At 37.1% G+C, this 26,282-nt stretch overlaps 1 protein-coding gene across 9 annotated transcripts in view; it reads left to right on the top strand.

Annotated features, from left to right (window-relative positions):
* Positions 1-410: 410 nt before the first annotated feature.
* smap1 (small ArfGAP 1) overlaps positions 411-26,282 on the top strand; it is a 56,936-nt gene continuing 31,064 nt past the window's right edge. For 2 of the 9 annotated variants that reach the window (XM_031823548.1, XM_031823547.1), the window contains exons 1-4: positions 411-741; positions 5,331-5,464; positions 6,103-6,188; positions 13,731-13,806. In XM_031823548.1, the coding sequence (XP_031679408.1) occupies positions 624-741; positions 5,331-5,464; positions 6,103-6,188; positions 13,731-13,806 (414 nt within the window). In that variant the 5' untranslated portion in view covers positions 411-623. The remainder of the gene's footprint in view (positions 742-5,330; positions 5,465-6,102; positions 6,189-13,730; positions 13,807-26,282) is intronic. The other 7 variants (XM_031823551.1, XM_031823550.1, XM_031823555.1 and 4 more) reach the window with 6 other exon arrangements.

Here is a 26,282-nt window from a genome sequence, read left to right as displayed (position 1 = left end):
TGGGCGCGTTCGAAAGGTGAGACTGACTGAGCTACAAATCACCTTGCATCATAAATAACTATTCAATATAATTTGTAGATGAGTCAGTCAATCACAATGTACCCATGATATATCACGGTTTTAATGCTCTCGAACACAGCCAATGCCTGCAGTTACACTTTATTGCAAATAAAAGTCAACGGAGTTGAAAGATTCAAATCCGGATGTTCCCATGTCTGTACAGTTGCCATCAGTTAACACATCCACAAAGTCAAAATGGTCTGTATCGTAAACATTCATGAATACAAACAATTTGCCTTTCGGTCTTCATTTAAGGTTCGGCACAACGTTATCAATGTGTTGAAGGCTAGGGTTAATGTTATGTTTCAAATCAGTGTTTAAGAATATAAATTGTAGAAATAGGCGTGGTTTATACATTTATGGCTGGGGTAAGTAGTGACGACTCAGTGGTACTGCTAGCGGAACACAAGCCCCCATATTGAGCTTGGCTGTGAGCAGTACGGTTGTAGTGAGCTGCACATACCCAGGGATGGTCTTCCTTTAATGCATGTCAATTAGACACAGATGGTAAGGGTACAGTAGGTGTTTTTATTTAGGAACAGTGCAGCATAACTTGTTGAGAGATGTCGACGCGGTCGGAGAGAGAGAAAGCCCAGAAACTGAATGAGCAGCATCAGGCCATTCTGTCCAAAATGCTCCGAGAGGACGACAACAAGCACTGCGCTGACTGCGAGGCTAAAGGTAATCTCTGCTGTTGAAATAGAGACAGTGAAGCTAGGTTAACCCACCAAGTGGTTGTGGTTTCATATACGCCATCCCACCCAGCCACACATGGGAGTTTGACTTCTGCCTGAGTGTGAATGAGCAAGCTAACAGACATTGGCTAGCTAGCCAAGGTACACCGGTCATTCCATTTGACAGGGTTGATAGCTTGCTAGCCTAGCACGATGGAAGCAACACAAAAAGCAGGTATTGGCTCCGATGTCCTTCTCTCCAATTTATTTATGAGCGGAAAAACAATGTCGGAGACCAGTCTACGATAACGGAGGGTAATCAGTCTCCAGTATTGCCAGCACACAAGTCAATAAGGGCGGATCATACAATCCTGATGTAGCAGTTACTGTCAAGCAGGTTTTGATTCAGTTCAGCGAACCACCCATCTGTGATTAATGAATGCCTCTTGCGTCATGATGACGTGTTTTGCTAACATTTACCTTTCGTTTATGGACAGTCCCTATTTCCATTTCACTATCATCTACAAGTGTGTTGACCATGACCATGCGAGCATTGATCAGTCAACAGCATGACGTGTCCATATTTCATACCACTGGGTCCTTATCTGCTTTGCCCTCGAGTATCTCTGGTTGGTCTCAAACTTAGGCTTTTGAGATGTGACTGTAGTTGCCATAGCTCCGAGAGAGTCCAGTCCAGACTGGTTCTCACGTGGTTGGGGGATGCTGGTTGTTTGATTGACAGATAGGGCCAATGAACAGCAGAGTTTATGGATGGTGCTGTAAAATGAGGGATACATCCAGGAAGAGGACTGGTGACAACTGACAACAACTTTGCACTATCCTTTGTCAGACACAAAAGTTGACCTGGCAAACACTACACATTGCTCTTTCAAATTCCAGATTCACCTCCATCTGAATACAATATATTGTATAGCCTACATGGGCATTATCCCAGGAGTGTGTTGTCCAATTTGTGCACTATACACCTACCCATTGCTAAATATCCTGGACAGGCTCTAATCTGTAGAATGGTTCTATTTGTTTTCTATTCTTAGCCTATGTAATCCTGCTTTATGTAACGCTGCATTATGGCTCAGTCAGGTAAAAGGAAGTGTCAGTGTTTGTTTATTAAGTGAAAGCTCCACTCCAGCTGCATCCTTGGGTGCTGTATATGTGAATGCTCACGCTGCATCCGTCTCTACGTCCGCCCACTTTGAGTTTGTTTGTGTGTGTGTGTGTGTGTGTCGTGAGGCATTTGTTCCTGTAAATTGTGTGTGTGTGTGTGTGTGTGCATAGCCTATGGGTTATGATTGTGAGATGATGCTGTCAGCTCATATTTGTTAGCACTTGTGTTCGAGAAAATGGAAGGAAAGCGGTAGAGAGAGAGAGAGAGAGAGAGGGCTCGCTCCATACTCGGGTGTTGCTTATCTCCTCTCCCCATACTGCCTCTCTCTCTCTCTCTCTCTCTCTCTCTCTCTCTCTACCTTCTCATTGCCTAAGCTCTGGTTTCTATCTCTCCAGTGTCCACACAATGGGAAAGGAAAATTACCCACTACCCTTCACTGCTTCTCCTTCTATGGCCTACAAGATGGGGCAAAGAAGTGTGTTTCTGTTTTAATGGCTTCCCACCTACAACTCAGGTTTCAGGACAGTCTCCACCATGTTGCTTTACTGATATCCATGCCTTTGAGATCAGAGCTGGTGTTGTTTGGAGTCTGGACTATACACTTGGGAATTAGTGGTAAGACCTTCATCAGGCTTAGGGGTCAACTCTTCTCTGCAATCAGAGGAAGATATTTCCAGCTGCTTTCTTCCTCCGTGTTGTCATGCTGCAGTAAGGGTTGATAGTCATTTGACTTCAGACGTCACTGAGTAACAAGGGCCTGAGGCACTCTCGCTTCACTCACTATTTAGTCAAATACGCAAGCTGGCACAGACATGTTGCACTGTCTCTCTTTCTGTCAATATGTCTCTCAATACCACGTATCTGCCCTTTGTGCTAGTGCTGAAGTTAGTATTAGCAAGAGGGAGATGGCATCTCTCTCAACACACACCCCAGAGGCATGTTAACCCATGACTGGTAGAGCAGCCCTCTGATAGGCTGGCCCAGGCCGGGTGGGTGTGGCTCATAGGTTACATCATCAAGCTCCATCTGATCACACACTATCAGTTGGCTTTGTTGTGCCTAGCCTACTAAACCCAGACCACACAGGAAGAATACCTCTTGTTTCATTTCCACCTCTGCAGTGAAATGGGGAGAGGGGAGCTAGGTTGTGTGTGTTCCTAGACAGCCAGGACTATGTGTGACAGACCTGCAATAATGGTGAATAGGTGGGGTGTTGGCCCGTAGCTTTGACTACTGCCGTGTGACGAGTGACTCACCTGAGCTGCTCAGCTGTAATTCCACCCTGCCCGCCTGTGTCTCTGTGCCTGTAAACACTGTGTGCACACTGCCCTAAATTCTCATGGTGTGTGTGAACAAATGTTAGTGTATACCTCTACCGTTGCTGTGTCTCAAGGCACATAAACCTCGGCTAGAACAGAGTGCTTTCCTTTTCGATCATTAGACTTGCCTACTTGTGCTGGGACCGTAGCATGTGTTTATTGGTAGGCTATCATCTGGCATGGCAGAGGCACTCTCTCTGCGCTGGCATGATTTTCTCTGTGTTGGCACGGCAAGCTTGGCAAGAAGGCCAGATGGGCACAGAGGGTTGTTCTGACCCCCCCCCCCCCCCCGGATACCCCTCTCTCCCTCTCTGTGTGCCTGTGGGAGCCAAAGCCCATATATTGTATGGCTCTTGAAGTTAGCCTCACACGATGACGCCTAGTCTACTTCTACACCTGCATTGCTTGCTGTTTGGGGTTTTAGGTAGGGTTTCTGTACAAGACTTTGAGATATCAGCTGATGTAAGAAGCGCTATATAAATACATTTGATTTGATATCCTGCATGTTTTTGTGAAGCACCTTTTTGTGAACCACTATTCAGGAAATCCAGTGTTTCTGCAAGAGGGATTAGCAACATCTCTCAACATTTGTGAGAAAGTGCTCCATAAATATAGAAACTTCTCCCATCTTCGCTGTGTCCTCATGAGGCCTGCCGACTGTTCCTCTTATCACCAATAGGTGGTGCCAGAAGCCCAATAACTCAGTGGGTGAAAGTCAGGGAATCGATGGAGAGGAAGCCTCATTTTATGATCTCTCAACCCAATACTTTGTGTTACTTCATTTTCTACAGAGGACAGAAGTAACCTAGTAATTTGAATGTTATCTGATAACGGGGTGGTAGATCCCCAGTCGGCCCTATGGCTCAGAGCCAGTATCTACAAAGCATCTGAGTAGCAGTGCTGATCTAGGATGAGTCTTGCCTTTTAGATCATAATGAATAAGACTAATATAGACAGATCCTAGATCAGCTCTGGTACTCTGAGATGCTTTGTGGATACAGGACCAGGTGCCTGCGTTCAACATAGACCTCATTGACACACACACAGCTCAGTCGGCCCCGACAGATCCAGCTCTGAGGCCCGTCAGCAATGGATTAAGTGAATGTCTTTATGCAACAAATGTTAATACATCGAACCACATCATGTCGAACCCAAAATGCATTTTTTCATTCCTCTAATGAAACCCTTTCGAACTAAAATGTATCCTTCCTGTATCATATCAGAGGCCATCTATCTAGATGCGTATGGAATAACCCTTGAAACGGAGGATGCTCACCCCTAGTGTTTACCCATGTTCCATTCATGCTTGTAGAATATGTGTATGCTGTGTGAGTAGCTGCAGTCCTTCTCTGAACACGGCTGGCCTTCTCTGGGGACTAGTGCCACAGCCTTGCAATCCAACCTGGACTGCACTGCATCCAGCCACCACCAGGGAGCAGCAGAGCGCTGTTCTCCAGTGCTAGAGGTAGAAGTTGTCCCCCTACCCACAAATCTAAGATCAGATCGGGCCTAAAGGTTAGTATTAGCAGGCCTATCTGATCTTAGATCAGGTCAGGGGGGTGACAAATATCTAGCCTAACCCTGTATCAGTGGTTGAGTGCAACTTGATCTACTGCAACTTGTTCCTCAAGCACTTTTGTCATTGATTGGATGGTTTCATTTTCAACAGCTTTGAACAATGGTGACACAGACAAGTCCAGGAGTAGGAAGTTGCTGAGACGACCTGTCAGTGTCTTCTGGAGAACTGTCTTCTACAGCCACCAGCTTCCCAGTTCTACACACACACACACACACACACACACACACACACACACACACACACACACACCAAGCCCTGTCCTCAGTTTGACGGCAGTGGCCTTAATTTCAAGCTTGGCTGCTTGTCTCCACTAGTTTGAAAGCTACACTGTCACTCACCGAGGCTCCAGGGTGTGTGTTTGTTAGGTTGGCAGTTCAGGTCTATAGTCAGTCAGTGGCTGGTCTTTGGCAGGGGGTTCTGACTAATCAGCTAATCAATGCTCTTTAGTCTGGACCACGCTTAGCCTAATTGAATGAATCAGTGTTTTAGTGCTGGGCTGGAACAAAAACTATTACACTCCTGGAGTTGGTACAGTAGCAGAATAATAACGGTGTGTGTGTCTGCCTCTGTAGGACCGCGATGGGCGTCGTGGAACCTGGGGGTCTTCATGTGTATCCGCTGTGCTGGCATCCACAGGAACCTGGGCGTCCACATCTCCAGAGTCAAATCTGTCAACCTGGACCAATGGACCCAAGAACAAATCCAGGTACCATGGGGGTGTGTGACGGGCAATGAGGTCTGTGGGTGGTTTTTGGGGTGTTGTGTTTTGGTTGCGGCTGAGGGTGTGTGTGTGTGTGTGTGTGTGTGTGTGTGTGTGAGAATTAGACAGATGAAGAAGAAAATTGTGTGTTTGGGGGGGTTAAATTAAACTCAAAGTGTAGGCCTGTCTGTGGTTCGTTGAGGAGTTGTCTGTCAGGGTAGATGGAGCTTGCGTCTCTCTCTCTGAATGTTAATTGCTGTTTTAATGGCTAATTAATTCCCGATGGGTAATTATTCCAACTTTAGATCATTCGTTCCTCCTATCAAATCCATCTTTCTCCTCATCTTCCTGTGGCATTTACCTTCAGTGTGTGTGGGGGGGGGGGGGGGGGGGGGGCTGCTGCCTGCCTGCCTGCCTGCCTGCCTGCCTGCCTGCCTGTTTGTGTATGTGTGTCATTACCAAATACAAACTGACTAGAATGTAAATATAACATTTGAAAGCAGTTGTGGTGACACTTTCTCACTTCCTTTAAATTCCATTTGTTTTGAAGACCTTGCCCTCTGCTTGAATATGGGATGCATTATGAAGCTAGAGATGTCTAATGATATATTGAAGGCTGTTATCTCTCTCCCCTGTGTGTGTAGAGTATGGTAGACATGGGGAACAACAAGGCCAAACAGCTGTACGAAGCCCACCTCCCAGACACCTTCAGACGTCCACAGACCGACCAGTATCCTCTCTTCTCCCTGTGTGTGTGTGTGTGTGTTCAGTAATAATGAACCACTCTGTGTGCATCTGCATTTGACAAGCACCCATCACAACACAGTTCCTCTTCCCATGTCACTTTGGACCCAGTTGTGATGAGACACATTTGGACACGGCACCTTTGCGTGCCTGGGTTATATTGGAGAGTGCAAGGCAGCATGGGAGCTGGGCTGCCTGCTGTTCTGACAGGACAGCTGTGTGTTCTTAATAACAGCTGTCCCTGTTCAAACTCGGACTGAATTCACACGGTCTGCCTGGTTCAAGTCTAATAAATCATCTGGTATCTAGCCTTTTCGGGGGATGGGCATCAGTTTAGCCTTTTTGATGGCTCCTGCTAGTACTGACAGTAGTTCAAAGCCGTAGGGGTCGAGCTAGCTAGACTAATTGGTAGGTAGGTCAAATGTGTAGGCCTACGTATTCATTGTGTGGGTAGTTGGCGTATTTGAAATAAGGTGGTGTGCTTCTTTGCTTTCATGTTGTCCTTCTCCCCCTCACCTTTTTTGTTCAAGTGCCTTTCCTTTTTCATGGTTCCTCTGTCTGTCTTTTTTTCACTCCCATCTTGCCCATCTCCTTTTCTGTTTCTTCTCCGTTGTCAGGTTTGCTCATCTCTGTCTCTCTTTTCAAATTCAATTCAGTCGACTTTATTGACATGGCAAGTTAAATGACTTGCAGTACTAGTCAAAAGTTTGGACACCTACTCATTCAATGGTTTTTCTTTATTTTTCTACATTGTAGAATAATAGTGACATCGAAAATATGAATTAACACGTGTAATCATGTAGTAAACAAATCAAAATATATTTGAGATTCTTCAAAGAAGCCACCCTTTGCCTTGATGACAGCTTTGCACACTCTTGGCAGTCTCTCAACCAGCTTCATGAGGTAGTCACCTGGAATGCATTTCAATTAACAGGTGTGCCTTAAGTTCATTTGTTGAAATTCTTTCTTTCCTTAATGCGTCTGAGCCAATCAGTTGTGTTGTGACATGGTAGGGGTGGTATACAGAAGATAGCCCTATTTGGTAAAAGACCAAGTCCACATTATGGCATGAACAGTTCAAATAAGCAAAGAGAAACGACAGTCCATCATTGACTGACCTTCATGTCTTAAAGTAATCTGGAAAATTTCAAGACCTTTTTAAAAGTTTCTTCAAGTGCAGTCGCAAAAACCATCAAGCGCTATGATGAAACTGGCTCTCATGAGGACCGCAACAGGAAAAGAAGACCCAGAGTTACCTCTGCTGCAGAGGATAAATTCATTAGTTACCTCTGCTGCAGAGGATAAATTCATTAGTTACCTGCCTCAGAAATTGCATCCCAAATAAATGCTTCACAGAGTTCAAGTAACAGACACATCTCAACATCAACTGTTCAGAGGAGACTGCGTGAATCAGACCTTCATGGTCGAATTGCTGCAAAGAAACCACTACTAAAGGACACCAATAAGAAGAGACTTGCTTCGGCCAAGAAACACAAGTAATGGACATTAGACCGGTGGAAATGCGTCCTTTGGTCTTTGGTGTCTAAATTTGAGATTTTTGGTTCCAACCGCCATGTCTTTGTGAGACGCAGAGTAGGTGAACGGATGATCTCCGCATGTATGGTTCCCACCGTGAATCATGTAGGAGGAGGTGTGGGGCTGCTTTGCTGGGGACACTGTCAGTAGTTTATTTAGAGTTCAAGGCACACTTAACCAGCATGACTACCACAGCATTCTGCAGCAATACGCCATCCCATCTGGTTTGCGCTTAGTGGGACTATCATTTGTTTTTCAACAGGACAATGACCCAACACACCTCCAGGCTGTGTAAGGGTTATTTGACCAAGAAGGAGAGTGATGGAGTGCTGCATCAGATGACCTGGCCTCTACAATCACCTGGCCTCAACCCATTTGAGATGGTTTGAATGACTTGGACTGCAGAGTGAAGGAAAAGCAGCCAACAAGTGCTCTGAATATGTAGGAACTCCTTCAAGACGGTTGGAAAAGCATTCCTCATGAAGCTGGTTGAGAGAACGCCAAGAGTGAGCAACGCTGTCATCAAGGCAATGGGTGGCTACTTTGAATAATCTAAAGTCTAAAATGTATTTAGATTTGTTTTAATACTATTTCTTTTTTTCTTATTTTTTACTACTTGTTTCCATATGTGTTCATAGATTTGATGTCTTCACTATTATTCTACAAAATAGTAAACATTAAAAAAAAAAACATTGAATGAGTAGTTGTCAACTTTTGACTGGTACTATACATTGTCAAAGTACACACACAACAATGGTGGGACAAACAGCAAAAAGACATCAGTACTAAGTGTAGTTGTGGAAATAGTATCACCACTAACAGCAATCAGACATCAGTAATAATCGTAGTTGTGGAAATAGTATTACCACTAACAGCAATCAGACATCAGTAATGCTCGTAGTTGTGGAAATAGTATTACCACTAACAGCAATAAGACATCAGTAATAATTGTAGTTGTGGAAATAGTATTACCACTAACAGCAATAAGACATCAGTACTAATCGTAGTTGTGGAAATAGTATTACCACTAACAGCAATAAGACATCAGTACTAATTGTAGTTGTGGAAATAGTATTACCACTAACAGCAATAAGACATCAGTAATAATTGTAGTTGTGGAAATAGTATTACCACTAACAGCAATAAGACATCAGTAATAATTGTAGTTGTGGAAATAGTATTACCACTAACAGCAACAGCAATAAGACATCAGTAATAATTGTAGTTGTGGAAATAGTATTAACACTAACAGCAATCAGACATCAGTAATAATTGTAGTTGTGGAAATAGTATTACCACTAACAGCAACAGCAATAAGACATCAGTAATAATTGTAGTTGTGGAAATAGTATTACCACTAACAGCAATCAGACATCAGTAATAATCGTAGTTGTGGAAATAGTATTACCACTAACAGCAACAGCAATAAGACATCAGTAATAATTGTAGTTGTGGAAATAGTATTACCACTAACAGCAATCAGACATCAGTAATAATCGTAGTTGTGGAAATAGTATTACCACTAACAGCAATAAGACCTCAGTAATAATTGTAGTTGTGGAAATAGTATTACCACTAACAGCAACAGCAATAAGACATCAGTAATAATTGTAGTTGTGGAAATAGTATTACCACTAACAGCAATCAGACATCAGTAATAATCGTAGTTGTGGAAATAGGATTACCACTAACAGCAATAAGACATCAGTAATAATCGTAGTTGTGGAAATAGTATTACCACTAACAGCAACAGCAATAAGACATCAGTAATAATTGTTGTTGTGGAAATAGTATTACCACTAACAGCAATAAGACATCAGTAATAATTGTAGTTGTGGAAATAGTATTACCACTAACAGCAACAGCAATAAGACATCAGTAATAATCGTAGTTGTGGAAATAGTATCACCACTAACAGCAATAAGACATCAGTAATAATCGTAGTTGTGGAAATAGTATTACCACTAACAGCAACAGCAATAAGACATCAGTACTAGTCGTAGTTGTGGAAATAGTATTACCACTAACAGCAATAAGACATCAGTAATAATCGTAGTTGTGGAAAAAGTATTACCACTAACAGCAATAAGACATCAGTAATAATCGTAGTTGTGGAAAAAGTATTACCACTAACAGCAATAAGACATCAGTAATAATCGTAGTTGTGGAAAAAGTATTACCACTAACAGCAATAAGACATCAGTAATAATCATAGTTGTGGAAAAAGTATTACCACTAACAGCAACAGCAATAAGACATCAGTAATAATCGTAGTTGTGGAAATGGTATTACCACTAACAGCAACAGCAATAAGACATCAGTAATAATTGTAGTTGTGGAAATAGTATTACCACTAACAGCAACAGCAATAAGACATCAGTAATAATCGTAGTTGTGGAAATAGTATTACCACTAACAGCAACAGCAATAAGACATCAGTAATAATCGTAGTTGTGGAAATAGTATTACCACTAACAGCAATAAGACATCAGTAATAATTGTAGTTGTGGAAATAGTATTACCACTAACAGCAACAGCAATAAGACATCAGTAATAATCGTAGTTGTGGAAATAGTATTACCACTAACAGCAATAAGACATCAGTAATAATTGTAGTTGTGGAAATAGTATTACCACTAACAGCAACAGCAATAAGACATCAGTAATAATTGTAGTTGTGGAAATAGTATTACCACTAACAGCAATAAGACATCAGTAATAATCGTAGTTGTGGAAATTGTATTACCACTAACAGCAACAGCAATAAGACATCAGTAATAATCGTAGTTGTGGAAATAGTATTACCACTAACAGCAACAGCAATAAGACATCAGTAATAATTGTAGTTGTGGAAATAGTATTACCACTAACAGCAACAGCAATAAGACATCAGTAATAATCGTAGTTGTGGAAATAGTATTACCACTAACAGCAATAAGACATCAGTAATAATCGTAGTTGTGGAAATAGTATTACCACTAACAGCAACAACAATGTGAATAATAATAATAAACTAAATCAATAGTAGTAGGGAACTCTCAATATGACTGAAAGGCCTCATGGCATGGTATGAAAGCCAGAACATATTGGCAAATATTACTGACATTGCATTCTGTCTGTCTTTCTTTCCCCCTCCCCCTTCAGCTCTGGCCTCTGACTCGTCTCCATGTAAATTCCAGCATGAATAAAGATGTGCCTACAGGCGCAGCATCCGAATATATTCACACACCACTTTTTCTTGAGGGTATTTGGGCCTGCTTCGACAGCGACCTCCCTTCCTTCGCTTGTTTTTCTGCGTTGTGAGTTTCATTCTTTCCCTTTCTTTCCTCCCCTGCCTCTAATTAGGCCATTCAGAAACATTCAATGCCATCTTGGTAAGCAACTCCAGTGTATGTAGGATTTCGCCTGTGCTTCGCTGTATTCCAGTTCTGTTAATCCTGGAAAACTTCCTAGTCCTTGCTGATTACAAGCATACCCATAACATGATGCAGCCACCACCATGCTTGAAAATATGAAGAGTGATGTGTCGTGTTGGATTTGTACCAAACATAACACTTTATTCAGGACACACAGTTAATTTCTTTGTCACTTTATTGCAAAAAGGATGCATGTTTTGGAATATATTTTTTATTCGGTACAGGTTTCCTTCCTTTCAGTCTGTCATTTTGGTTAGTATTGTGGAGGAACTACTGTTGATCACAATTGCCCTCGTGATGAAATCCCTGAGCGGTTATCGTCCTCTCCGGCAACTGACTAAGGAAGGACGCCTGTAACGTTCATAGTAACTGGGTGTATTGATACACCATCCAAAGTGTAATTAATAACTTCACCATGCTCAAAGGGATATTCTTCGTCTTTTTCTTTACCCATCTACCAATAACGTCCTTCTTTACTAGGCATTGGAAACCTCTCCGGTCTTTGTGGTTCAATCTGTGTTTGAAATTCACTGCTTGACTGAGGGAACTTACGGATAATTGTATGTGGTGGGGTACACAGATGAGGTAGTCATTCAAAACTCACGTTAAACACTATTGCACACAGAGTGAGTCCATGCAACTTATTGTGTGACTTGTTCAGCACATTTTTACTCCTGAACTTATTTAGGCGTGCTGTAACACAGGAATACTTATTGACTGTCTTTAGACATAGTTCCACTTCGATATTATGGGGTAATGTGTGGAGGCCAGTGACACACAATCTCAATTTAATCAGTCTGTAAAACAACAAAATGTAGAAAAAGTCAAGGGGTGTGAATACTTTCTGAAGCCACTGTATAGTAAGACATACAGTGCCTTGCGAAAGTATTCGGCCCCCTTGAACTTTGCGACCTTTTGCCACATTTCAGGCTTCAAACATAAAGATATAAAACTGTATTTGTTTGTGAAGAATCAACAACAAGTGGGACACAATCATGAAGTGGAACGACATCTTTTGGATATTTCAAACTTTTTTAACAAATCAAAAACTGAAAAATTGGGCGTGCAAAATTATTCAGCCCCTTTACTTTCAGTGCAGCAAACTCTCTCCAGAAGTTCAGTGAGGATCTCTGAATGATCCAATGTTGACCTAAATGACTAATGATGATAAATACAATCCACCTGTGTGTAATCAAGTCTCCGTATAAATGCACCTGCACTGTGATAGTCTCAGAGGTCCGTTAAAAGCGCAGAGAGCATCATGAAGAACAAGGAACACACCAGGCAGGTCCGAGATACTGTTGTGAAGAAGTTTAAAGACGGATTTGGATACAAAAAGATTTCCCAAGCTTTAAACATCCCAAGGAGGACTGTGCAAGCGATAATATTGAAATGGAAGGAGTATCAGACCACTGCAAATCTACCAAGACCTGGCCGTCACTCTAAACTTTCAGCTCATAAAAGGAGAAGACTGATCAGAGATGCAGCCAAGAGGCCCATGATCACTCTGGATGAACTGCAGAGATCTACAGCTGAGGTGGGAGACTCTGTCCATAGGACAACAATCAGTCGTATATTGCACAAATCTGGCCTTTATGGAAGAGTGGCAAGAAGAAAGCCATTTCTTAAAGATATCCATAAAAAGTGTCGTTTAAAGTTTGCCACAAGCCACCTGGGAGACACACCAAACATGTGGAAGAAGGTGCTCTGGTCAGATGAAACCAAAATTGAACTTTTTGGCAACAATGCAAAACGTTATGTTTGGCGTAAAAGCAACACAGCTCATCACCCTGAACACTCCATCCCCACTGTCAAACATGGTGGTGGCAGCATCATGGTTTGGGCCTGCTTTTCTTCAGCAGGGACAGGGAAGATGGTTAAAATTGATGGGAAGATGGATGGAGCCAAATACAGGACCATTCTGGAAGAAAACCTGATGGAGTCTGCAAAAGACCTGAGACTGGGACGGAGATTTGTCTTCCAACAAGACAATGATCCAAAACATAAAGCAAAATCTACAATGGAATGGTTCAAAAATAAACATATCCAGGTGTTAGAATGGCCAAGTCAAAGTCCAGACCTGAATCCAATCGAGAATCTGTGGAAAGAACTGAAAACTGCTGTTCACAAATGCTCTCCATCCAACCTCACTGAGCTCGAGCTGTTTTGCAAGGAGGAATGGGAAAAAATTTCAGTCTCTCGATGTGCAAAACTGATAGAGACATACCCCAGGCGACTTACAGCTGTAATCGCAGCTAAAGGTGGCGCTACAAAGTATTAACTTAAGGGGGCTGAATAATTTTGCACGCCCAATTCTTCAGTTTTTGATTTGTTAAAAAAGTTTGAAATATCCAATAAATGTCGTTGCACTTCATGATTGTGTCCCACTTGTGATTGATTCTTCACAAAAAAATACAGTTTTATATCTTTATGTTTGAAGCCTGAAATGTGGCAAAAGGTCGCAAAGTTCAAGGGGGCCGAATACTTTCGCAAGGCACTGTAGCAGTGTGTGACTGGGATTGTGTGTGTGTGTGTGTGTGTGTACTACAGTGTCATTCCTTAACCCCTGACCTCAGAGCAGTAGAGTTCTTCATCCGGGATAAGTACGAAAGGAAGAAATACTACGACCAGAATGGCCTCAAAACAGCTTCAGTAAGTGTGCACACACACACACACACACACACACACACACTGTCCACAACACTGATCTGTTACACAGCAATTGGCACAAATAATTGGTGTGTGTCTGTGTACATAACATTATTTGTGTGGGGTTTGTATGTGAATGGGAGTTCTTTGTGAGAGGCATGTTTGTGTGGCTGGCTGCATATACAGCAGTGTTCATTTTGGCACCCTTTAAAAACAAATCTTAGTCATTTAGTCTAAAATTAGAATGAAGTCACATTTTTGTCGTTTTGATTTAGTATAGTTATTGTCAAAATGACCAACGGGCCATTTTAGTCAACTAGTAACATATTAGTCACGTCACATTTGTATTGCCCCATGAATCTATAGTCTTTGTGCACAAACATACACAGCCTTGTCCTATCAACATCTTTTTCTGCATGACTTCCTATCGCATGATTTTCTCCCCAACAGCCAAATTGGCAGAAGAACACATAAATCTGACCTCTTGACAGGGCTCCAACGTTTTCCGTGGCTCCAGCCCATGATTTTGTCGCACCAGTAGAAAACGAAGCGGCATCACGCAATGGAAAACATTTGTCATTCACCTTCGAAAGTAATCTGCAGTGCTTTAGACTGTGTGTAATAGACTATTGAGATTGTAGGCTATTTAAAAAATAATGCAAAAATAAGTTGTTTCATCTAACATGTCCATGTAGGAATGCATGGTTCAAGACCTGTTGATGTGCAACCTAATCCAGTGATTTGTCTTTTGTCCACTAGTAGTCATGTATTAATCTAACAGTAAATATAATACCACCACTAGTAGTCATGTATTAATCTAACAGTAAATATAATACCACCGCTAGTAGTCATGTATTAATCTAACAGTAAATATAATACCACCACTAGTAGTCATGTATTAATCTAACAGAAAATATAATACCACCCACCACTAGTAGTCATGTATTAATCTAACAGTAAATATAATACCACCACTAGTAGTCATGTATTAATCTAACAGTAAATATAATACCACCCACCGCTAGTAGTCATGTATTAATCTAACAGTAAATATAATACCACCGCTAGTAGTCATGTATTCATCTAACAGTAAATATAATACCACCCACCGCTAGTAGTCATGTATTCATCTAAGAGTAAATATAATACCACCACTAGTAGTCATGTATTAATCTAACAGTAAATATAATACCACCACTAGTAGTCATGTATTAATCTAACAGTAAATATAATACCACCCACCGCTAGTAGTCATGTATTAATCTAACAGTAAATATAATACCACCGCTAGTAGTCATGTATTAATCTAACAGTAAATATAATACCACCGCGAGTAGTCATGTATTAATCTAACAGTAAATATAATACCACTGCTAGTAGTCATGTATTAATCTAACAGTAAATATAATACCACCCACCACTAGTAGTCATGTATTAATCTAACAGTAAATATAATACCACCACTAGTAGTCATGTATTAATCTAACAGTAAATATAATACCACCGCTAGTAGTCATGTATTAATCTAACAGTAAATATAATACCACCACTAGTAGTCATGTATTAATCTAACAGAAAATATAATACCACCCACCACTAGTAGTCATGTATTAATCTAACAGTAAATATAATACCACCACTAGTAGTCATGTATTAATCTAACAGTAAATATAATACCACCCACCGCTAGTAGTCATGTATTAATCTAACAGTAAATATAATACCACCGCTAGTAGTCATGTATTCATCTAACAGTAAATATAATACCACCCACCGCTAGTAGTCATGTATTCATCTAAGAGTAAATATAATACCACCACTAGTAGTCATGTATTAATCTAACAGTAAATATAATACCACCACTAGTAGTCATGTATTAATCTAACAGTAAATATAATACCACCCACCGCTAGTAGTCATGTATTAATCTAACAGTAAATATAATACCACCGCTAGTAGTCATGTATTAATCTAACAGTAAATATAATACCACCGCGAGTAGTCATGTATTAATCTAACAGTAAATATAATACCACTGCTAGTAGTCATGTATTAATCTAACAGTAAATATAATACCACCCACCACTAGTAGTCATGTATTAATCTAACAGTAAATATAATACCACCCACCGCTAGTAGTCATGTATTAATCTAACAGTAAATATAATACCACCACTAGTAGTCATGTATTAATCTAACAGTAAATATAATACCACCCACCACTAGTAGTCATGTATTAATCTAACAGTAAATATAATACCACCCACCGCTAGTAGTCATGTATTAATCTAACAGTAAATATAATACCACCACTAGTAGTCATGTATTAATCTAACAGTAAATATAATACCACCCACCACTAGTAGTCATGTATTAATCTAACAGTAAATATAATACCACCACTAGTAGTCATGTATTAATCTAACAGTAAATATAATACCACCACTAGTAGTCATGTATTAATCTAACAGTAAATATAATACCACCGCTAGTAGTCATGTATTCATCTAACAGTAAATATAATACCACCACTAGTAGTCATGTATTAATCTAACAGTAAATATAATACCACCGCGAGTAGTCATGTATTAATCTAACAGTAAATATAATACCACCCACCACTAGTAGTCATGTATTAATCTAACAGTAAATATAATACCACCCACCACTAGTAGTCATGTATTAATCTAACAGTAAATATAATACCACCACTAGTAGTCATGTATTAATCTAACAGTAAATATAATACCACCCACTGCTAGTAGTCATGTATTAATCTAACAGTAAATATAATACCACCACTAGTAGTCATGTATTAATCTAACAGTAAATATAATACCACCCACCACTAGTAGTCATGTATTAATCTAACAGTAAATATAATACCACCACTAGTAGTCATGTATTCATCTAACAGTAAATATAATACCACCCACCGCTAGTAGTCATGTATTAATCTAACAGTAAATATAATACCACCACTAGTAGTCATGTATTAATCTAACAGTAAATATAATACCACCCACCGCTAGTAGTCATGTATTAATCTAACAGTAAATATAATACCACCGCTAGTAGTCATGTATTAATCTAACAGTAAATATAATACCACCACTAGTAGTCATGTATTAATCTAACAGTAAATATAATACCACCACTAGTAGTCATGTATTAATCTAACAGTAAATATAATACCACCACTAGTAGTCATGTATTAATCTAACAGTAAATATAATACCACCCACCGCTAGTTGTCATGTATTAATCTAACAGGAAATATAATACCACCACTAGTAGTCATGTATTAATCTAACAGTAAATATAATACCACCGCGAGTAGTCATGTATTAATCTAACAGTAAATATAATACCACCCACCGCTAGTAGTCATGTATTAATCTAACAGTAAATATAATACCACCCACCACTAGTAGTCATGTATTAATCTAACAGTAAATATAATACCACCACTAGTAGTCATGTATTAATCTAACAGTAAATATAATACCACCACTAGTAGTCATGTATTAATCTAACAGTAAATATAATACCACCCACCACTAGTAGTCATGTATTAATCTAACAGTAAATATAATACCACCACTAGTAGTCATGTATTAATCTAACAGTAAATATAATACCACCCACCACTAGTAGTCATGTATTAATCTAACAGTAAATATAATACCACCGCTAGTAGTCATGTATTAATCTAACAGTAAATATAATACCACCGCTAGTAGTCATGTATTAATCTAACAGTAAATATAATACCACCGCTAGTAGTCATGTATTAATCTAACAGTAAATATAATACCACCACTAGTAGTCATGTATTAATCTAACAGTAAATATAATACCACCGCTAGTAGTCATGTATTAATCTAACAGTAAATATAATACCACCGCTAGTAGTCATGTATTAATCTAACAGTAAATATAATACCACCCACCACTAGTAGTCATGTATTAATCTAACAGTAAATATAATACCACCACTAGTAGTCATGTATTAATCTAACAGTAAATATAATACCACCACTAGTAGTCATGTATTAATCTAACAGTAAATATAATACCACCCACCACTAGTAGTAATGTATTAATCTAACAGTAAATATAATACCACCCACCACTAGTAGTCATGTATTAATCTAACAGTAAATATAATACCACCACTAGTAGTCATGTATTAATCTAACAGTAAATATAATACCACCCACCACTAGTAGTCATGTATTAATCTAACAGTAAATATAATACCACCACTAGTAGTCATGTATTAATCTAACAGTAAATATAATACCACCCACCACTAGTAGTCATGTATTAATCTAACAGTAAATATAATACCACCGCTAGTAGTCATGTATTAATCTAACAGTAAATATAATACCACCGCTAGTAGTCATGTATTAATCTAACAGTAAATATAATACCACCGCTAGTAGTCATGTATTAATCTAACAGTAAATATAATACCACCACTAGTAGTCATGTATTAATCTAACAGTAAATATAATACCACCGCTAGTAGTCATGTATTAATCTAACAGTAAATATAATACCACCGCTAGTAGTCATGTATTAATCTAACAGTAAATATAATACCACCACTAGTAGTCATGTATTAATCTAACAGTAAATATAATACCACCACTAGTAGTCATGTATTAATCTAACAGTAAATATAATACCACCCACCACTAGTAGTCATGTATTAATCTAACAGTAAATATAATACCACCACTAGTAGTCATGTATTAATCTAACAGTAAATATAATACCACCACTAGTAGTCATGTATTAATCTAACAGTAAATATAATACCACCCACCACTAGTAGTAATGTATTAATCTAACAGTAAATATAATACCACCCACCACTAGTAGTCATGTATTAATCTAACAGTAAATATAATACCACCACTAGTAGTCATGTATTAATCTAACAGTAAATATAATACCACCCACCACTAGTAGTCATGTATTAATCTAACAGTAAATATAATACCACCACTAGTAGTCATGTATTAATCTAACAGTAAATATAATACCACCCACCACTAGTAGTCATGTATTAATCTAACAGTAAATATAATACCACCCACCACTAGTAGTCATGTATTAATCTAACAGTAAATATAATACCACCACTAGTAGTCATGTATTCATCTAACAGTAAATATAATACCACCCACCACTAGTAGTCATGTATTAATCTAACAGTAAATATAATACCACCACTAGTAGTCATGTATTAATCTAACAGTAAATATAATACCACCGCTAGTAGTCATGTATTAATCTAACAGTAAATATAATACCACCCACCACTAGTAGCCATGTATTAATCTAACAGTAAATATAATACCACCACTAGTAGTCATGTATTAATCTAACAGTAAATATAATACCACCACTAGTAGTCATGTATTAATCTAACAGTAAATATAATACCACCGCTAGTAGTCATGTATTAATCTAACAGTAAATATAATACCACCACTAGTAGTCATGTATTAATCTAACAGTAAATATAATACCACCACTAGTAGTCATGTATTAATCTAACAGTAAATATAATACCACCCACCACTAGTAGTCATGTATTAATCTAACAGTAAATATAATACCACCCACCACTAGTAGTCATGTATTAATCTAACAGTAAATATAATACCACCACTAGTAGTCATGTATTAATCTAACAGTAAATATAATACCACCACTAGTAGTCATGTATTAATCTAACAGTAAATATAATACCACCACTAGTAGTCATGTATTAATCTAACAGTAAATATAATACCACCCACCACTAGTAGTCATGTATTAATCTAACAGTAAATATAATACCACCACTAGTAGTCATGTATTAATCTAACAGTAAATATAATACCACCGCTAGTAGTCATGTATTAATCTAACAGTAAATATAATACCACCACTAGTAGTCATGTATTAATCTAACAGTAAATATAATACCACCACTAGTAGTCATGTATTAATCTAACAGTAAATATAATACCACCCACCACTAGTAGCCATGTATTAATCTAACAGTAAATATAATACCACCCACCACTAGTAGTCATGTATTAATCTAACAGTAAATATAATACCACCACTAGTAGTCATGTATTAATCTAACAGTAAATATAATACCACCACTAGTAGTCATGTATTAATCTAACAGTAAATATAATACCACCACTAGTAGTCATGTATTAATCTAACAGTAAATATAATACCACCACTAGTAGTCATGTATTAATCTAACAGTAAATATAATACCACCACTAGTAGTCATGTATTAATCTAACAGTAAATATAATACCACCGCTAGTAGTCATGTATTAATCTAACAGTAAATATAATACCACCGCTAGTAGTCATGTATTCATCTAACAGTAAATATAATACCACCACTAGTAGTCATGTATTAATCTAACAGTAAATATAATACCCACCGCGAGTAGTCATGTATTAATCTAACAGTAAATATAATACCACCCACCACTAGTAGTCATGTATTAATCTAACAGTAAATATAATACCACCCACCACTAGTAGTCATGTATTAATCTAACAGTAAATATAATACCACCACTAGTAGTCATGTATTAATCTAACAGTAAATATAATACCACCCACTGCTAGTAGTCATGTATTAATCTAACAGTAAATATAATACCACCACTAGTAGTCATGTATTAATCTAACAGTAAATATAATACCACCCACCACTAGTAGTCATGTATTAATCTAACAGTAAATATAATACCACCACTAGTAGTCATGTATTCATCTAACAGTAAATATAATACCACCCACCGCTAGTAGTCATGTATTAATCTAACAGTAAATATAATACCACCACTAGTAGTCATGTATTAATCTAACAGTAAATATAATACCACCCACCGCTAGTAGTCATGTATTAATCTAACAGTAAATATAATACCACCGCTAGTAGTCATGTATTAATCTAACAGTAAATATAATACCACCACTAGTAGTCATGTATTAATCTAACAGTAAATATAATACCACCACTAGTAGTCATGTATTAATCTAACAGTAAATATAATACCACCACTAGTAGTCATGTATTAATCTAACAGTAAATATAATACCACCCACCGCTAGTTGTCATGTATTAATCTAACAGGAAATATAATACCACCACTAGTAGTCATGTATTAATCTAACAGTAAATATAATACCACCGCGAGTAGTCATGTATTAATCTAACAGTAAATATAATACCACCCACCGCTAGTAGTCATGTATTAATCTAACAGTAAATATAATACCACCCACCACTAGTAGTCATGTATTAATCTAACAGTAAATATAATACCACCACTAGTAGTCATGTATTAATCTAACAGTAAATATAATACCACCACTAGTAGTCATGTATTAATCTAACAGTAAATATAATACCACCCACCACTAGTAGTCATGTATTAATCTAACAGTAAATATAATACCACCACTAGTAGTCATGTATTAATCTAACAGTAAATATAATACCACCCACCACTAGTAGTCATGTATTAATCTAACAGTAAATATAATACCACCGCTAGTAGTCATGTATTAATCTAACAGTAAATATAATACCACCGCTAGTAGTCATGTATTAATCTAACAGTAAATATAATACCACCGCTAGTAGTCATGTATTAATCTAACAGTAAATATAATACCACCACTAGTAGTCATGTATTAATCTAACAGTAAATATAATACCACCGCTAGTAGTCATGTATTAATCTAACAGTAAATATAATACCACCGCTAGTAGTCATGTATTAATCTAACAGTAAATATAATACCACCCACCACTAGTAGTCATGTATTAATCTAACAGTAAATATAATACCACCACTAGTAGTCATGTATTAATCTAACAGTAAATATAATACCACCACTAGTAGTCATGTATTAATCTAACAGTAAATATAATACCACCCACCACTAGTAGTAATGTATTAATCTAACAGTAAATATAATACCACCCACCACTAGTAGTCATGTATTAATCTAACAGTAAATATAATACCACCACTAGTAGTCATGTATTAATCTAACAGTAAATATAATACCACCCACCACTAGTAGTCATGTATTAATCTAACAGTAAATATAATACCACCACTAGTAGTCATGTATTAATCTAACAGTAAATATAATACCACCCACCACTAGTAGTCATGTATTAATCTAACAGTAAATATAATACCACCGCTAGTAGTCATGTATTAATCTAACAGTAAATATAATACCACCGCTAGTAGTCATGTATTAATCTAACAGTAAATATAATACCACCGCTAGTAGTCATGTATTAATCTAACAGTAAATATAATACCACCACTAGTAGTCATGTATTAATCTAACAGTAAATATAATACCACCGCTAGTAGTCATGTATTAATCTAACAGTAAATATAATACCACCGCTAGTAGTCATGTATTAATCTAACAGTAAATATAATACCACCACTAGTAGTCATGTATTAATCTAACAGTAAATATAATACCACCACTAGTAGTCATGTATTAATCTAACAGTAAATATAATACCACCCACCACTAGTAGTCATGTATTAATCTAACAGTAAATATAATACCACCACTAGTAGTCATGTATTAATCTAACAGTAAATATAATACCACCACTAGTAGTCATGTATTAATCTAACAGTAAATATAATACCACCCACCACTAGTAGTAATGTATTAATCTAACAGTAAATATAATACCACCCACCACTAGTAGTCATGTATTAATCTAACAGTAAATATAATACCACCACTAGTAGTCATGTATTAATCTAACAGTAAATATAATACCACCCACCACTAGTAGTCATGTATTAATCTAACAGTAAATATAATACCACCACTAGTAGTCATGTATTAATCTAACAGTAAATATAATACCACCCACCACTAGTAGTCATGTATTAATCTAACAGTAAATATAATACCACCCACCACTAGTAGTCATGTATTAATCTAACAGTAAATATAATACCACCACTAGTAGTCATGTATTCATCTAACAGTAAATATAATACCACCCACCACTAGTAGTCATGTATTAATCTAACAGTAAATATAATACCACCACTAGTAGTCATGTATTAATCTAACAGTAAATATAATACCACCGCTAGTAGTCATGTATTAATCTAACAGTAAATATAATACCACCCACCACTAGTAGCCATGTATTAATCTAACAGTAAATATAATACCACCACTAGTAGTCATGTATTAATCTAACAGTAAATATAATACCACCACTAGTAGTCATGTATTAATCTAACAGTAAATATAATACCACCGCTAGTAGTCATGTATTAATCTAACAGTAAATATAATACCACCACTAGTAGTCATGTATTAATCTAACAGTAAATATAATACCACCACTAGTAGTCATGTATTAATCTAACAGTAAATATAATACCACCCACCACTAGTAGTCATGTATTAATCTAACAGTAAATATAATACCACCCACCACTAGTAGTCATGTATTAATCTAACAGTAAATATAATACCACCACTAGTAGTCATGTATTAATCTAACAGTAAATATAATACCACCACTAGTAGTCATGTATTAATCTAACAGTAAATATAATACCACCACTAGTAGTCATGTATTAATCTAACAGTAAATATAATACCACCCACCACTAGTAGTCATGTATTAATCTAACAGTAAATATAATACCACCACTAGTAGTCATGTATTAATCTAACAGTAAATATAATACCACCGCTAGTAGTCATGTATTAATCTAACAGTAAATATAATACCACCACTAGTAGTCATGTATTAATCTAACAGTAAATATAATACCACCACTAGTAGTCATGTATTAATCTAACAGTAAATATAATACCACCCACCACTAGTAGCCATGTATTAATCTAACAGTAAATATAATACCACCCACCACTAGTAGTCATGTATTAATCTAACAGTAAATATAATACCACACTAGTAGTCATGTATTAATCTAACAGTAAATATAATACCACCACTAGTAGTCATGTATTAATCTAACAGTAAATATAATACCACCACTAGTAGTCATGTATTAATCTAACAGTAAATATAATACCACCACTAGTAGTCATGTATTAATCTAACAGTAAATATAATACCACCACTAGTAGTCATGTATTAATCTAACAGTAAATATAATTACCACCGCTAGTAGTCATGTATTAATCTAACAGTAAATATAATACCACCACTAGTAGTCATGTATTAATCTAACAGTAAATATAATACCACCACTAGTAGTCATGTATTAATCTAACAGTAAATATAATACCACCACTAGTAGTCATGTATTAATCTAACAGTAAATATAATACCACCACTAGTAGTCATGTATTAATCTAACAGTAAATATAATACCACCACTAGTAGTCATGTATTAATCTAACAGTAAATATAATACCACCCACCACTAGTAGTCATGTATTAATCTAACAGTAATATAATACCACCACTAGTAGTCATGTATTAATCTAACAGTAAATATAATACCACCACTAGTAGTCATGTATTAATCTAACAGTAAATATAATACCACCCACCACTAGTAGTCATGTATTAATCTAACAGTAAATATAATACCACCACTAGTAGTCATGTATTAATCTAACAGTAAATATAATACCACCACTAGTAGTCATGTATTAATCTAACAGTAAATATAATACCACCGCTAGTAGTCATGTATTAATCTAACAGTAAATATAATACCACCACTAGTAGTCATGTATTAATCTAACAGTAAATATAATACCACCGCTAGTAGTCATGTATTCATCTAACAGTAAATATAATACCACCACTAGTAGTCATGTATTAATCTAACAGTAAATATAATACCACCACTAGTAGTCATGTATTAATCTAACAGTAAATATAATACCACCGCTAGTAGTCATGTATTAATCTAACAGTAAATATAATACCACCACTAGTAGTCATGTATTAATCTAACAGTAAATATAATACCACCCACCACTAGTAGTCATGTATTAATCTAACAGTAAATATAATACCACCCACCACTAGTAGCCATGTATTAATCTAACAGTAAATATAATACCACCCACCACTAGTAGTCATGTATTAATCTAACAGTAAATATAATACCACCCACCACTAGTAGTCATGTATTAATCTAACAGTAAATATAATACCACCGCTAGTAGTCATGTATTAATCTAACAGTAAATATAATACCACCCACCACTAGTAGTCATGTATTAATCTAACAGTAAATATAATACCACCCACCACTAGTAGTCATGTATTAATCTAACAGTAAATATAATACCACCCACCACTAGTAGTCATGTATTAATCTAACAGTAAATATAATACCACCACTAGTAGTCATGTATTAATCTAACAGTAAATATAATACCACCCACCACTAGTAGTCATGTATTAATCTAACAGTAAATATAATACCACCACTAGTAGTCATGTATTAATCTAACAGTAAATATAATACCACCCACCACTAGTAGCCATGTATTAATCTAACAGTAAATATAATACCACCACTAGTAGTCATGTATTAATCTAACAGTAAATATAATACCACCACTAGTAGTCATGTATTAATCTAACAGTAAATATAATACCACCCACCACTAGTAGTCATGTATTAATCTAACAGTAAATATAATACCACCCACCACTAGTAGTCATGTATTAATCTAACAGTAAATATAATACCACCACTAGTAGTCATGTATTAATCTAACAGTAAATATAATAGTATTTCTCCCCCCATCCTGTCAATTTGTGGGTGCAAAAGCTGTCCTCTGTGGAAACGTTGCATTTGGTCTTGTTTGAATCTACTCGATTAGTAAAGTTGCTCCAAACATCGGCCTCTTTTCCACCGGGAGCTTTAACCACATGGCGTGTGCCTTATTTGCGTCTATGATTTGTTGCCGCCAGATTGCAGATAACACTGAAAAGGTCTCAATCCCTCCAAAAACTCTTGTCCTGTCCACTTTCTCGTCTGATGTTAGTCACAGAGGTCATTTAGTCTCGTCTCGTTTTCATCAACCCAAACGTAAAAAGTCATTTTCATGTAGTTATAGTTTTCTGGGTCTATTTACTCAGATCGTCTCGTCAGTTGCCACTGAAAAATAGGTGTTTGACATTTTTGTCAATTAGTTGACGAAAACACTTTTATACTGGTCTCAGATGAAAAGTATGTATGGGTTAAATGCATGCCCAGCTCTCTGTGTGTGTGTGTGTGTGTGTGTGTGTGTGCATATCCACACATCTCTTAGATCATTGAGTGTCTAAAGCCCATTTTCCACCTGAGGCCTAACCCTCTCCCCCTGTCCACTCACACCTGCTACCTAGCATAAGCCTGATAGCCTTGCTGACACACATGATGTATGCA

Source organism: Oncorhynchus kisutch, linkage group LG4, assembly GCF_002021735.2.
Source record: "Oncorhynchus kisutch isolate 150728-3 linkage group LG4, Okis_V2, whole genome shotgun sequence".
Taxonomy (NCBI): Eukaryota; Metazoa; Chordata; class Actinopteri; order Salmoniformes; family Salmonidae; genus Oncorhynchus; species Oncorhynchus kisutch.
Note: the sequence above shows the minus strand (reverse complement) of the source record. Positions and strands in the feature narration are given on the sequence as shown.